The 13,975-nt window shown below is 38.5% G+C and overlaps 1 protein-coding gene across 1 annotated transcript in view; it reads left to right on the top strand.

Moving 5' to 3' along the window:
• LOC136262903 (hemicentin-1-like) overlaps nucleotides 1-13,975 on the top strand; it is a 49,060-nt gene that overhangs the window by 29,721 nt on the left and 5,364 nt on the right. The window contains exon 7 of the mRNA XM_066057356.1: nucleotides 9,100-9,426. Within this exon, the coding sequence (XP_065913428.1) occupies nucleotides 9,100-9,426 (327 nt within the window). The remainder of the gene's footprint in view (nucleotides 1-9,099; nucleotides 9,427-13,975) is intronic.

Genomic DNA, 13,975 nt, shown 5'->3' with positions numbered 1-13,975 from the left:
GGCAATCCTTAGCAAAGTGCAACTATATTTACATTTATGGGTTTTCTGAATTTGTTGTTGTGATAGTCAACTTATTATATCTGCCAGGTTATGAAGACTGAACTATAGGCTAGCTACAAATGTCATGATCAGCACCATAACCCACAGCATGAGGTCATATCAGAAGGTAACTGATACAGATTTTACATTCAAAGACAAAAGTGGGTGAATATGCTATAGCTGCCTTATGAGACTGCAAATTACCAAAAGATTACAGTTTGCTAAAATGGCTGAGTTGGTAGCTAGCTACATATTATACTGAAGCTGATAAATCTAACCAATTAAACCAACTAACACTTTTTGAATCATATAGTTCATTTTTAAATATAAAAAACCACACTAATCACCTCTTATAGCCATAGTGGAAAACACTGCTAATCATCTGAATAAAACAAAACCCACAATTAAAACTTTTGTAACTGGAGGTGCAGCCCACAATCAAATCTTGTTTTTGAAGGGGCTTGAGGAAAAGGAAGCTATATTCTCCTGGAACAGAGTTGAACAATAGGTATAGTTACATAGACATTATTTGTGTTGGTAGTGATGCATAGTTCCTGAAATAAATCTGCTTTTGAAGATTTAGGGTTTTATTGGCCAAGTACTAACTTAGAAAGGAAAGAGGGGGCTACAACCCCTTTAGCCCCCCTCCCTAAATCCACCCCCCCCCCCCCCCCCTAAATCCACCCCTGCATTTGTCCATATTATTGCTAAAGAGAATTTAATAGCAAGATCTCTGGACATAACAAACAGGCCATAGAGGTAGGAAATATAGTAGTTGTACATGATGACAAACCCAGGTTACAATGGAGATTGGCCATCGTAGAAGAACTGATAAGGGGAAGGGACAACTTGGTCCGTGAGTAGAAAGGGAAAATGCATGAAGACGAAAACGTAGCATGATAGAGCAAAGGTTGTTCAAAAATGGTGGTCCTGCTGTGAGACAATCATTCAAGCTTGCTGAGCTACCACCTCCCCTGTAACTACAGTCATACACAATTCTTATGGGAGTGATAGCTGACTCCTTCTTAACAGGGTGGTGGGGCAAGTAATGCACATCTGTTGTGTTTACATCATTCACTTGTTCTATAAACCCACGTTGCTCTTGTTCTGTGATAATGTTGTGATAGACTTGTAGGAGTTCTGGAGTCTTCTTGAGATTATTGACTAGTGCACAGGTTCTCCTTTTGCAAGTGGTGAAGTTAGAAGGTAAGTGTGGCTTATTTTCCTTCCACAGGAATCTTGCAACATAAGCACCTTCACTTGTCTGTGATATACAGGACTGCTGGTAGTATTGAAGAAACATCAAATCTGGAGATGGTGTGTCAGTTTCTGTTCCAACTGCTTCGATTGACCAAAATCGCTCTATGTCTGGTTCCCTTGGCTCATCAGTGATCATAGTAGAAGTGATTTGGAGTAGGGCAGATGAAGTAGCTTCAGAGAGTGTGGTTGGTAATGGTCCAGACAGTAAGTAACCTAGTTTAGACCGTTGTGCAGTAGGACCCTTGCCTCTAATAATATGATCTTCAACAAAGCTCCAGTAGTGGTTTGTTCCAATTAGGAGTGATATCGTAAAATTGTTCCCTGATGTGACTGGATGGGCAAGCTTCAAGTCCCGTAGGTGTGGCATAGTGTAGACTGAGGTTGACACTAGATTCTGGATAGGAGCTGCAATTGGCGGTACAATTAAGACTGATATTGATATCAGCTCACCAGATTCTGTTTCTACTTCCACTGTGGCAACTCCAAGCTTCTGGCTGGTAGTAGATGTAGTGCCAAATGATGCCACAGCTATGTCTGCTGTGGATGTGGGAGAGATCTGTAGTTCACTGGCCATTTCTGCTGAGAGAAACGATCGTTGTGTCCCCTCATCAAACAAGATATTAGCTTGAGTCTTCATGTTGCCAGCAATTATGGGTGCAACAGCAGTCTTGAGCAAATATGTTGGATTCTGGGGAGCCTCAGCACATGATGCTGGTGTTAGGAACCCACCGGTAGTGGTTGTTGGTGTACTGTTAGAAGCACTCTTCTTCTCAGGTGTTGTAACTTCAAGTGATGAGTCATGGTTACAGAGGCTGGTGTGGTGCTTCTTCTTGCACTTCCTACAATGAAACTTGGACGGACACTGAGACACTCTGTGATGGGCTAAACAGTTATAACACAAGTTACTTGCCTTGACAATGTTGATCTGCTTCTGGATATCAGTTACCACATCACAGTTGTGAGCAGAATGGGTTTACTTGCAGAACACACATTGCTGTTGTCTCTTCTTACCATCAGTGTCTCGTTGCTGTTTCTTGAGGGGCTCTAGTGAATTGATGTGAAAAGAAGCTGCAGTCGACCTTGACATGGGACTGTGCGAGTCATTTAGTCCAGGCTCAAGAACTCTGATCTCCTTTAAAAGTGCTGCCATTAGGTCTGCTAGAATCCACTGAGAGTTAGAGTGTTCACGAGCTAAGTTTCTGCGAATGTCTGACGGAAGCTTTCTCATAAGGATTGGTACTAAGATGTCTCCATAAGAGTGCTCTGACTTGCCTAACGACGATAATTCCCGAATATGACCTTCAACTGAGTCATAGAAAATACGCAAGCTGGCAAGACTGCTTGTTGGGGATGGCATTTTCAGGAGTGCTTTCATGTGGGCATTAACCAGCTTGTGTGGTTGAGCATCTCTGTCTTCCAGTAGTGCAATTGAATGTACATAGTTTGCATCGGTAAGCGGTAGTCCTGCAATCGCACGGGCAGCATCTCCTTCCAACTGTGCCTTCAGGTAGGTAAACTTCTGGATACCACTGAGGTTGTGGTTAGCATGAATTGACACGTAAAAGGAGTCCCAAAATGTTTGCCATGTCAAGGGGTCTCCAGAAAACATGGGTAAGGTGAGCTTGGGGAGACGACTGTTTGCAAACTGTTGGGGAGTATCACCGCTCGGTGTAAATGGCTGTATCATTGGATTCAGGCATGTACTCATTGGATTCAGATGTGTGCTCATTGGTGACTCATATAGGCTCCTGGGGACAAACACTGTTGTGATTAACGACCTTTGTGAGCTGACACTGCTAAGTTTTGATGAGTGAAAAATTGCTGGAATCAGAGGAGGTGGGCCAAAGGATTTGCTACACGTTGTAGTAGTCACTGGAGAAGGTCCTGGTACATTGTGTGTGATAGAAGTGTCACTATTATTATGAAGCTCTGCTGTTGTGGGAATAACTGGTAAGGTATCACTATTCTGTGTAGTAGTGCTTACTGATTCCAAACCTGACTCATTAACACCTTGTGATATTACTGACTGTGCTGTCACTGAAGACTGATCAGCTGGTAGGGTGACAATACCTTGTGATTGTGGGTCCACTGAAGACTGACTAACTGGTGGTGAAACTCTGCCTGACTGCTTTGTACTGTTCAGCTCAATGTACCTTCGATTTCTGGCAATCTTATCCATGATCTCATCATGTATGTCTTCCGCTTCTAGCACAGCCGATTCTAGTTCACTTGCATCATCAAGCGCTTTCAGTAACTGTTCATCAATGTGTGCAATCTTTTCCATCTTTCTGGTGAGCTGTTCAATAGCGTTGTTTAACGACGTGGTTGTATAGTCGTCAAATTCTCTGCCAACTAGTTCGTCGATCTTGTTGTACAATCGAGTCACGTGTCCCTTGTATCCATTCCGGGATGTTTGAAGACAAGTCCACTCCTCCATTGGTCCGCTAAACAATAACCACAAACAAATATTCTAACGAGAGATGTGGCTTGCCTCTTGGGGTACCATTAAAGGAATTCCACAGTACAACGACTTCTGAGACTGCGATTAGAATAACGTCGAGAGCAGCGGCCGGCCCTGCCATGTCACAGCACCAATAATGTCTGTACGAAGATGTTGAGGTTCGAGGAGGGGAGGTAGCAGCTTGTGACAGTGGGATTGATACAGATAAATATTAATGCACACTACACACACATGACACACACTATTGAATCACACATGACATACATATTACATCATACTATTCTAATTAAGGTCTCAGTCATCTCCTACAATAATTCATGAAAACTGCTAGAATATTGAGTAGCACTTGACCAGAGACTTTCAGCATACTGTATTTACTCTGTCAAATGTGCTGGTCACTGTAAAGTGTTAATATATAATAATAAAATGCCACACCTCCAAAAGTAGCCACACTTGACTGATCGTGCAATGATCAATTTTGAAAATTAGGGCTTCAACATTGTTTTCAAGCATCGCCACATTCGAATAGTTGCTGCATTGATTTTTAACACTAGGGTAAATTAACACTGTAGCATTTAACCAAGTAAATATCATACACTACAATAGTAGTGTATAGTAGGACCACAAAGGAGTAGGCCACGAAATAGCATCACCCAAAACCAGCCTCAATTTTCCCTGGCGACAATGAGGTTAGGTAAAACTAAGCCCAAACAAGCTTTCAGATCAACCCAAAACGCTTTCAACAAGTTGCTACAGAATTTTAAAAATACTTTATTTAACAGAATTTTTTACTGACTGGCTGACTGATGCCTCCAGACAAGCGTAACTTGACAATGGCTAAGGCTATGGGCTTGATTTTTTCACTGTTCGATATCACTTTGGCCTGAGAGGTGCCTTTTGGCATACTGCAGTATGTACAGTGTATTCTTCATCAACTTACCAGTGTCCTCCTTTGTGTCCCATTCATCTTTGCTGACAGCAAAAAGTGTTGATTTGGCGTTAGCACGTGATGGCTTCCCTTCATAATGGAAATTGTCCGTAATTTTTATAGTAGCTATTTTGATAGCAGAGGTACTTTTCAAACAATTCTTGATTTGTACTGCTGTGTAACAGGTTGAACACAGCCAACAACAAAGCATAATGGATACAGTGAAACCTGTCTATTCCAGTCATCATAGGGACAAAATTTTCTGACCTCAGTAAGGAGGTGGCTGCATTATACAGATCACTTTGTACACAGTTAGCACATGCGGGGATTTTTATAATGGCCAGTTTAGACAGGTGACCTCTTTATGCAGTGACCTGATTAGACAGATTTCACTGTACTTCATTTTTCATACAATAATTGATATATATAACTGGGGCACGCAGCACTGTTAATTTCACTATGCATGGATTGCAGAGGTGCTTTTCTAGTAGTTCTAGATCCAAAAGCATCGTATATAATGGGTTGAACATAGCTGACAACGAAGTGTAATGGATACTTCACTTAGATGAATAGCTGGGGCATGCTGTGCCATTTCAGATGCGGTATGCATGAGTTCACCAGTCATAATAATAATTTACAAAAAAGTTTACAAACAAGTACACAGAAAAATTTGGAATTTTCAACTAGAGTAGGGACATTATTAGCGCATTGATAAAAAGTACTGAAACAAGCTGGAGTAGTGCACAATATTAAATCACAGTAAAACAATATGAAGTGTTATATCTCTACTGTGCTCAAGATCCTATAATAAAAATGCACAGTAGGGATATAACACTTCCTACTGTTTTACTGTAATTTAATATCGTGCACTACTCCAGTTTTTTTCAGTACTTTTTATCAATGTGCTATGATCCCTACTCTAGTTGAAAATTCCACATTTTTCTGTGTACTTGTAGTATGTATCAGCCTTTTGCCATTCCACTGTTATATTTACTGTTCACTACCAACTTCTCTTAATTGTTTTGCATTTTGCAAAGGTTAAAGGTGGTACTCTTATATAGCTACAAGTTTAAGGAAAATTAGTTTGATTAGGGATCATAGAAAGGAAAGTAGGGAAACAAAGGAGGTCGCCTACACCTGCAGATATACTGGTGAAGTTTTAATCCCTACTTCAGTCTATACCCAAGACCATGACTGAATTAGGGATTAAATGTTCACTAGTATATAGGTACCCGCCGATTATGTTGGCATAATTATGAGCATAATAGGTGCCTGAAGGCATTGAGCATAATGCTAGCATAATGGGTAGAATATTTGTGTAATAGTATGAATTCTTGCTTATCAAAATAGCTATCACAGAAAGATCGATATATTCTAATAGAACAGTCAGTAACTCTAATAAAACAATCACATAGCTGACTATTCTATTAGAGTATATCGATCTTTTCTGTGATATGCATTTTGACAAATAAGTTTGTGCTTTAGCCACTTATGTTTATCCATAAACTGGAAATTATTAGTAGAGCATGAGAACTGAGGCATAAATAATTGGGCATAATTTGAGCATAATAGGTAAGTATTGAGTATAACTTTAAGCATAATAGGTAAATTTTTGAGCAGTGCAGCATAGCATAATAGGTAAAATTATGACCATAATCGTTGGGTCCCTATTAGTATATCTGCAGGTGTAGGCGACCTCCCTTGTTTTCCTTCTTTTTATTTCTATGATCCCTAATCAAACTTAAAATTTCTAATTTTTCCTTAAGCTTGTTTGTTAACTTTTTTGTAACACTATTTTGACTGGTGAACCCACGCATACCACATCAAAAGAAAGGATGGCACCAGAATTAATGTTTTCGTCTGAACGCTTGCCCCAGCTATCAAAGACTGCTTCGAAAGTGCAGTGACCATTACGTTTCGCTTTCAGCTATGTTCAGTCCATTATTCATCACTACAGACAAAAAAACATGCCTCTGCAACAATCCAGTCACCATGAAAATACAACAATTCGCGTGCCTCCAACTATCAATTACTGCCTCAAAAGTGCAGCGGCCATTAAGCTTTGCTTTCAGCTATGTTGAGCCCATTACACAGTGTTAAATACGAAGAACAGCGTTAGAATCATCTCTGAAATCAGTCCAGTCATCATGGAAAATACAGACAATTCCCGTTTACAAAACACTGTAGGGAAGCCATGCATCTCACTACCACAAATCGACACCTAAGACTGTCAGAAAAAAGAAATGGGACACAAAGGAGGATAATGGTAAGTACATGATGTGTGCATTGTACGTACTGCAGTATACCAAAAGGTACGCCTCAGGACGAAGCAACATCGAACAATAGAAAAATCAAGCCCATAGCCTTAGCCATTATCGAGTTACACTTGCCTGAAGGCATCAGGCAAGCAGGCAGTTGGTCAGTAGAAAATTCCATTAAATAATTTTTTTTTTAATTTTGTTACAATTTATTGGAAGCCTTTAGGGTCATACTGAAGGCACTTTTGGGCTTGGTTATACCTGAGCAATATTACCAAGGTGCCAGGATGGAGTTGGGAAGCTGGTTTTTGGGTGATTTTTTTTGGCTAGGAAACCCAAATCTCCATGATCCCTAATATGCAGTACTACCGTACTGTATGATAATACTCTTATAAAGGAGCTATGTTGAACCCTAACCTTACTCCTTTGTTGCTTTAATAAAAACAAGTACATAGAAAAAATGGAATTTTCAACTAGAGAAGGGACCATAGCACATCGATAAAAAGTATTTAAACAAGCTGGAGTAGTGCTCGATATTAAATCACAGTAAAACAATAAAAGGTGTTATATCCCTACTGTGCGTTTCGATTGTGGTATCTTGAGCACAGTAGGGATATAACACTTCTTATTGTTTTACTGTGATTTAATATCGTGCACTACTCCAGCTTGTTTCAATACTTTTTATCAATGTGCTATGGTCCTTACTCTAGTTGAACTTCCAATTTTTCTGTGTACTTGTTTGTAAACTTTTTTGTAAATAACTACTACAACTAGTGAACCCATGCATACCGCATCTGAATAGTGCCGCGCACCCCAATTATCGTCTGAAAAGTGACGTATCCATTATGCTTCATTGTCAGCTATGTTCAACCTTTTACGCAGCATTTTGGATCAAGAAATATTTGAAAAGCACCTCTGCAATCCACGTATACTGAAAGAAATGGTGCCGCGCACCACAGTTATATCAATTATTGTCTGAAAAGAGAAGTATCCATTACGCTTCTTTGTTGGCTATGTTCAACCCATTACACAGCAGTACGAATCAAGAACTGTTTGGAAAGCTCCTCTGCTATCAAAATAGCCACTATAAAAAATACAGTTTCCGTTACAAAGGGAAGCCATCACATGCTATTGCCAAATCAACAGTTTTTGCTGTCAGCATAGGTGAATGGGACACAAAGGAGGACACTGGTAAGTCCATGAAGAATGTATTGTACATACTGTGGTATGCCAAAAGGCACCTGTCAGGCCAAAGCGACGTTGAACAGAGAAAAATCAAGCCCATAGCCTTAGCTGTTATCAAGTTATGCTTGTCTGAAGGAATCAGTCAGTCAGTTACTCAGTCAGTCAGTAGAAAATTCCGTTAAATAAAACTTTTAAAATATTCCGTAGCAACTTGTTGAAAGCATTTCGAGTCAATCTGAAAGTTTGTTTGGACTTAGTTTTACCTAACCAATACTGCCTCATCGTCGTCAGGGAAATTGATGCTGTTTTTTGGATGATATTATTTTGTGGGCCACGCCTACTCATTTGCGGTCCCTACTATCAAGAGCACATAATAAAAATAAGGAGGGAGAGTGTCTAACTAGGATACTTTCAGCCATAATCACTGTGTAGTATAGAGTATCCACACAGTGGTAGAACAAAAGCTTTGCCTTAATCAACACCTACCAACAGCACTCACCACCTATCAACAGCACTCAACATCTATCAACAGATCTCTATCATCAGTAAAAGTGTTAATTTGTTCAATGTCTATTCAATAATATGCAGTGATTTTGTACAGGCTGTATTGGCAGTTAGACACTCTCCCTCCCTATTTTTATTATGTACTCTTGCTACTATACAGTACTATCATACTGTATATTACAGAATCAATGAAAAAAATTTTGAAAAGTGTGCAATTATGAAGAGTTTTCACTCAGTCCAGTGATTTCACTTAATGAGTAACTTAGATATGTAGAGTGAGACATCATCTTGTTCAAGCACATATATCCTGATGATGACTGCAGCTGCATGAGAAATGTGCATGAGCAATATGCTATTGTACCATGATAAACTTATCTACACAATTGTGGTTGGATTATGTACTTATCATGAGTATAATACAACATAACATACATGTAGTAGTGCCCAACAACTTGCTATTGCAGGTCCACCAACCATCACGTCAGTGAGTAGTGATACAACTTCAGTTGAAGGCAGTAAAGTTAGCTTGATGTGTAATTCTACCAATGATGTTGATGCCTTAGATGAAGTGAAGATAGTTTGGCTACACAAGATATCAAAAGATCTTAAAGAGGAAATTACAACAGGCGAGAATGTTTTAATTTACAATAAAACTGATTCACCTACAGACAAGACACACTCAGTATTACTGTTTGACCCAGTTAATCACACTGATGATGGAGAGTATTTATGTCGAGCCTTCAACCATCCTCAGTCCTACAGTGAAGGAAATACCACTTTGAAGGTTGAATGTAAGTAAACATGCTGTAGTATTCAGATAAAAACTCCGTTGTAAATATCCAAATCACATATGGTGCCTGCATTCATAAATGTCCAAATTTTAAAATACCCATAACTTTCTACTACATGATCCTTAGTACATTATTTTTGGACTCCAAGTGGAAACAAACTTGACTCAGGGGCGGAGAAATAGGGGGCAACTGCCCCCCACTTTTACAAGTGGAGGGACAGTGACCCCTCACTTTTTCCAATGCCCAGTTGCCAACTATTTTAGTCATTAGCCAACTTGTTTTGCCTTTATTTACTGGAATTTGTGCTAAAGGTTATGCAATCATGGAAGACTGCATGAATCAGTGCTGGGAGTGCACGAGATTGATATACTCTAATAGAGCAGTCACCTAACTACTCTAACAGAACATTCAGTGGAATTATTATACGTTTGCCCTGCTATATGCAATTAATTCAATATGTCTTCACTAACACTTATATCTATATGTAAATAATCAACAGCATGAGTCTATCTGAAATGTCTTCATTTACTGATGTATCTAATTGCATGTACAGTGTCTCAATGATAGTCATTGCATAGGAGTATCCTATTCAAGTACACATGTTCCACTGAAAATGCTCTCAGATTCAAATCTCAAAGCATCCAAATCTCAAAATTTTCCTGTGGGGGGGCATGCCCTCAGACCCCCTTAGTATTTGCATGCTTTGCATGCTAGAGTGCAAAGCACACTAAGGTACAGTTAATGATTTAAAACACTTTGTAACTTACAGCCAACCCACATGACTTGCCCCCCACTCTTGAGTACTGTTCTCCACCCCGGACTTGACTTATAACATACTTCAAGGGTGAGGTCATGACTCACCCACAGGAAGCGTGGTTGATTAACATCAAGTATACATTTTGAGAAATTTCTCTACTACCATAAATTTCAAAGTGCTATCCTTTCTTGCACAGATTTCCCTTCATACCATGCAACTTTTCACAGAAGATTTTTTGCATACAGAACAGTAGCCTTGATTTGTAACAGTTTCAGTCACATCCACATCATTTTTATAAAAAGAAATTTCAAGCAGTATACAAAAGTTATTGACTTAAATAAAAATCACAAGAATGTCAGTAAAATGTTCTTGAATCTCACGAAAACATTTGTCTAACACAAAACAGATGTATAGAAGTAATTCCATAAAGTTTGAAAGGTCTTTTTTCCTCTTCCATCACACACACGGTTGTCAAGATTCATTTTGCATAGATTGTATTTTTGTCTCAGTCCGCCATTTTATTGTTGCAATCACGTGATACTACCCACCATATGATGTGCTGTAACGTGGCAAGTCTTTTGATGTTTATCCCAGCAATGTAGTGTAAATGGGGATGAAGTTACAGCAGGTTTTGTAAGTATAAACAAAGGACTTAGTTTTAAAACAATGTTTTAACACCTTAATATTGTTCAAGAAAGAAATCTTTGGTAACATAGCAATCGCCAATGTATAAGGAATAAAATGGCAGTTGATTCATGGAAATAGCCTCAGAAATAGCACATGTGAGTGTCAAATTATAAGACTTTGAATGGAATGGTGTAAATCTAATGCATAATTTTTGGGCATTTATGGATGCACTCACCTTTTGTAAAAGTGTCCATTTTGTCACAAAAGCGAAATTGACAGCAGCCACTTTATCTCAAGCATGTCATGAGCAGGATTGTACTGAATGTGCAGACAAAATTTTATTTTATCTACAGTATGACCCTAGAAAGGCACTGGTAACTGGATATGCTATGACTGGCTTGTATACATCATTCATCTGTAGTCAAACACAAAAAGTAATGTGTGCACATTCTTGTAACTGGAAGGTTATCAAAATACTGTAATACACTTCATTTGTTAGAATGCCAACTGCATGATGACCACTTCACCACCCTTACCAACCGATCACCCATTTGGAGCGGAGAACAGTAACACAGCTATGTTCATTAAAATATGTATCTAACATACAGTACAATATGTTCTGTATTAGGACAAGATGTGAACTGGCAAACAGATGCGAATTAACCAGTCAATATTGTTTGCTGGAGTGTATATTGCCAATTTGTCAAAATATTATGTACTTTAATTATTGTTATAGTAGGGATCATGAAGGCTTGGGCTTTTATGGCCAAAAATATCACCCTAAAACCAGCCTCACAATACCTTCATGGCACCTAGGCAGTATTAGTTAGGTATAATCAAGCCCAAAAATGCCTTCCGTATGGCCTCCAAAAGTTGCTACGAATTTTTTTTGTGGAATTTTCTAGTGACTGACTGACTGACTGACTGACTGACTGACTGGCCGACCGACCGACCGACCGACCGACCGACTGACTGACTAATGCCTTCAGATAAGACTAACTTGATAACAACTAAGGATACAGGTTTGATTTTTGCACCTGCTTCAGCTTAACAGGTTCCTTTTAGCATACCGCAATACATACGTACAATGCATGCATCATGGGCTTACCTTTGTCCTATGTTCAATAGCCAATTTTGGCAAGTTTAAATAAACTCAGTTTTTCAAATTTTGGCATCATTTGGTATCATATTTTTGCCAATTGTGGCAAAATTAGGTTTTTCCCAAATTTTGGTAATTCAGCATTGTACATACTGTGCATTGCCAAATGTGGATCCAACATGTTGCCATTTATTGGATTCCATATTTTGCAGCTTATGGGCTATTGCCAAAGTTTGAACACTATTAAAAGCAAAGTCTGGCAAAGTAAGGAATCTCTTTTTGCCGTTATTGGCAATTTATGAAATCAAAACTAATGCAACTTTAAAATTTTGACAACAACTAATGTAGAAGTTACCAAGCTTCCAAAACTGGTTGTTCAAGACTCAAATTTGGCATAAACCTTTTTTTGTCAAATTTAGCAATAATTTTGATTCCCTATATTGCCAACTTTGGCATTGTGTGGGATCTGAATTATTTCCAAATTTGGCAAAAAAAATGAGCAGTGTATTTTCCTTGTCGAGCTAAGAAGAGTACACAGCTTTGTCATGGATCCCAGTAAGTGCTTCGATTTCTTTCACAGGCATCTTACAGAAATTGGAAGGTATCGAGTTGTACTTATATTATAGTGGTGTGTATAACCATTGAGTTTGGAAATGATGTGTTTATATTGTTTTTATTTCCAAGTTTGGCATGACTACTTCATGCCAATAATGGCAACTTTGTTATACAGTATGGCCAAGTTTGGTAGTAAACAGTAAGTCTGCCAAAATTGGCCATATACCACTATTGGCATGAAGTAGGCATGCCAAACGTAGCAATAATAAACAATATAAACATCTCCTTTTCTTGCCAAAATGGAAACTCAACCAACAATCAAAGGTTACACGTGCCACTATATAAATAAACCCGATACCTTCCAATTTTGGAATATCTGTAATATGCTTGTGGGAGAAAGCACTTACTGGGTTCCATGACAAATCTGTGTACTCTCCTTATCTTTCCGAAGAAAACACACTGCTCTAGTATTTTCCAAATTTGGCAATAATTCAGATCTCAAAGTTTTCCAAATAATTGCCAAATTTGGCAAGAAATAGTTTTATCTAAACCTGCCAAATTTAGGTCTAGAACATACCTCTCCTTTGTGTCCATTTCTTTTTGCTGAGGTGTTGATTAATGTTACTTCAATGGTTTCCCTATGGTTGTAATGGGAATTATCTGTATTTTCCATGGAAACTTGATTGAGTGCAGATTCACTTCTCTTGCTGTTTATATAATGGGCTGAGCATAGTTGAAAACAAAGCATAATGGCAACTTCCACTTTAGAGGCACTATTTGACAGCTGGGGCATGCGAGCTGTCTGTATTATAGGATTGATTGCAGAGGCAATTCTCCTACTCTCTTCATTTATAGCACTGTGTAATTATAACCTGCTGAACATAATGTGAAAGTGAAGTGTAATAGCTACTTCACGTGCACGTTCAAGGTAGTAATTGATAGTTGGGCACATGTTCAAACAAAAGATTAACTCTGGTACCTTTCTTTCTTTTGATGCAGTATGCATGTGCTCACCAGTCATAATAATGTTACAAAAAAGTTAATAAACAAGTACAGTATAAGGAAAATAGGGATTTTAAGTTTGATTAGGGATCACAGAAAAAAGTAGGGAAACAAGGAAGGTCACCTACACCTTCAGATATACTAGTGGAATTTAATCCTTAAGTTGGGTATAGGGATTAAGTGTCCACTAGGCACTAGTATATGAGCAGGTGTAACAACTTCCCTTGTTTTACTACTTTTTCTATGATCTTTATACTTGTAACAATTTGTAGTAGCAAACTGAAGAAAGAATAATATGCAATATGGTATTGTTATGTATTCATTGTTTGAAATGTGTACATACAGTACATATGGAGCCAATTAGTAGTGGAATTACATTACAATGATGACAGTCATTGTTATGAATATCCACATTTGAATCTACATACATATCTCCACTTGACACAATGAACGATCTTTAATTTTTGTTTTACATAAAATAATAGATTGTGCATTATTTGATCCTCAGG

Source organism: Dysidea avara, chromosome 1 (assembly GCF_963678975.1).
Source record: "Dysidea avara chromosome 1, odDysAvar1.4, whole genome shotgun sequence".
Lineage (NCBI taxonomy): Eukaryota > Metazoa > Porifera > Demospongiae > Dictyoceratida > Dysideidae > Dysidea > Dysidea avara.
The sequence above is the reverse complement of the archived record's forward strand: the minus strand, read 5'-3'. Positions and strand labels throughout refer to the sequence as shown.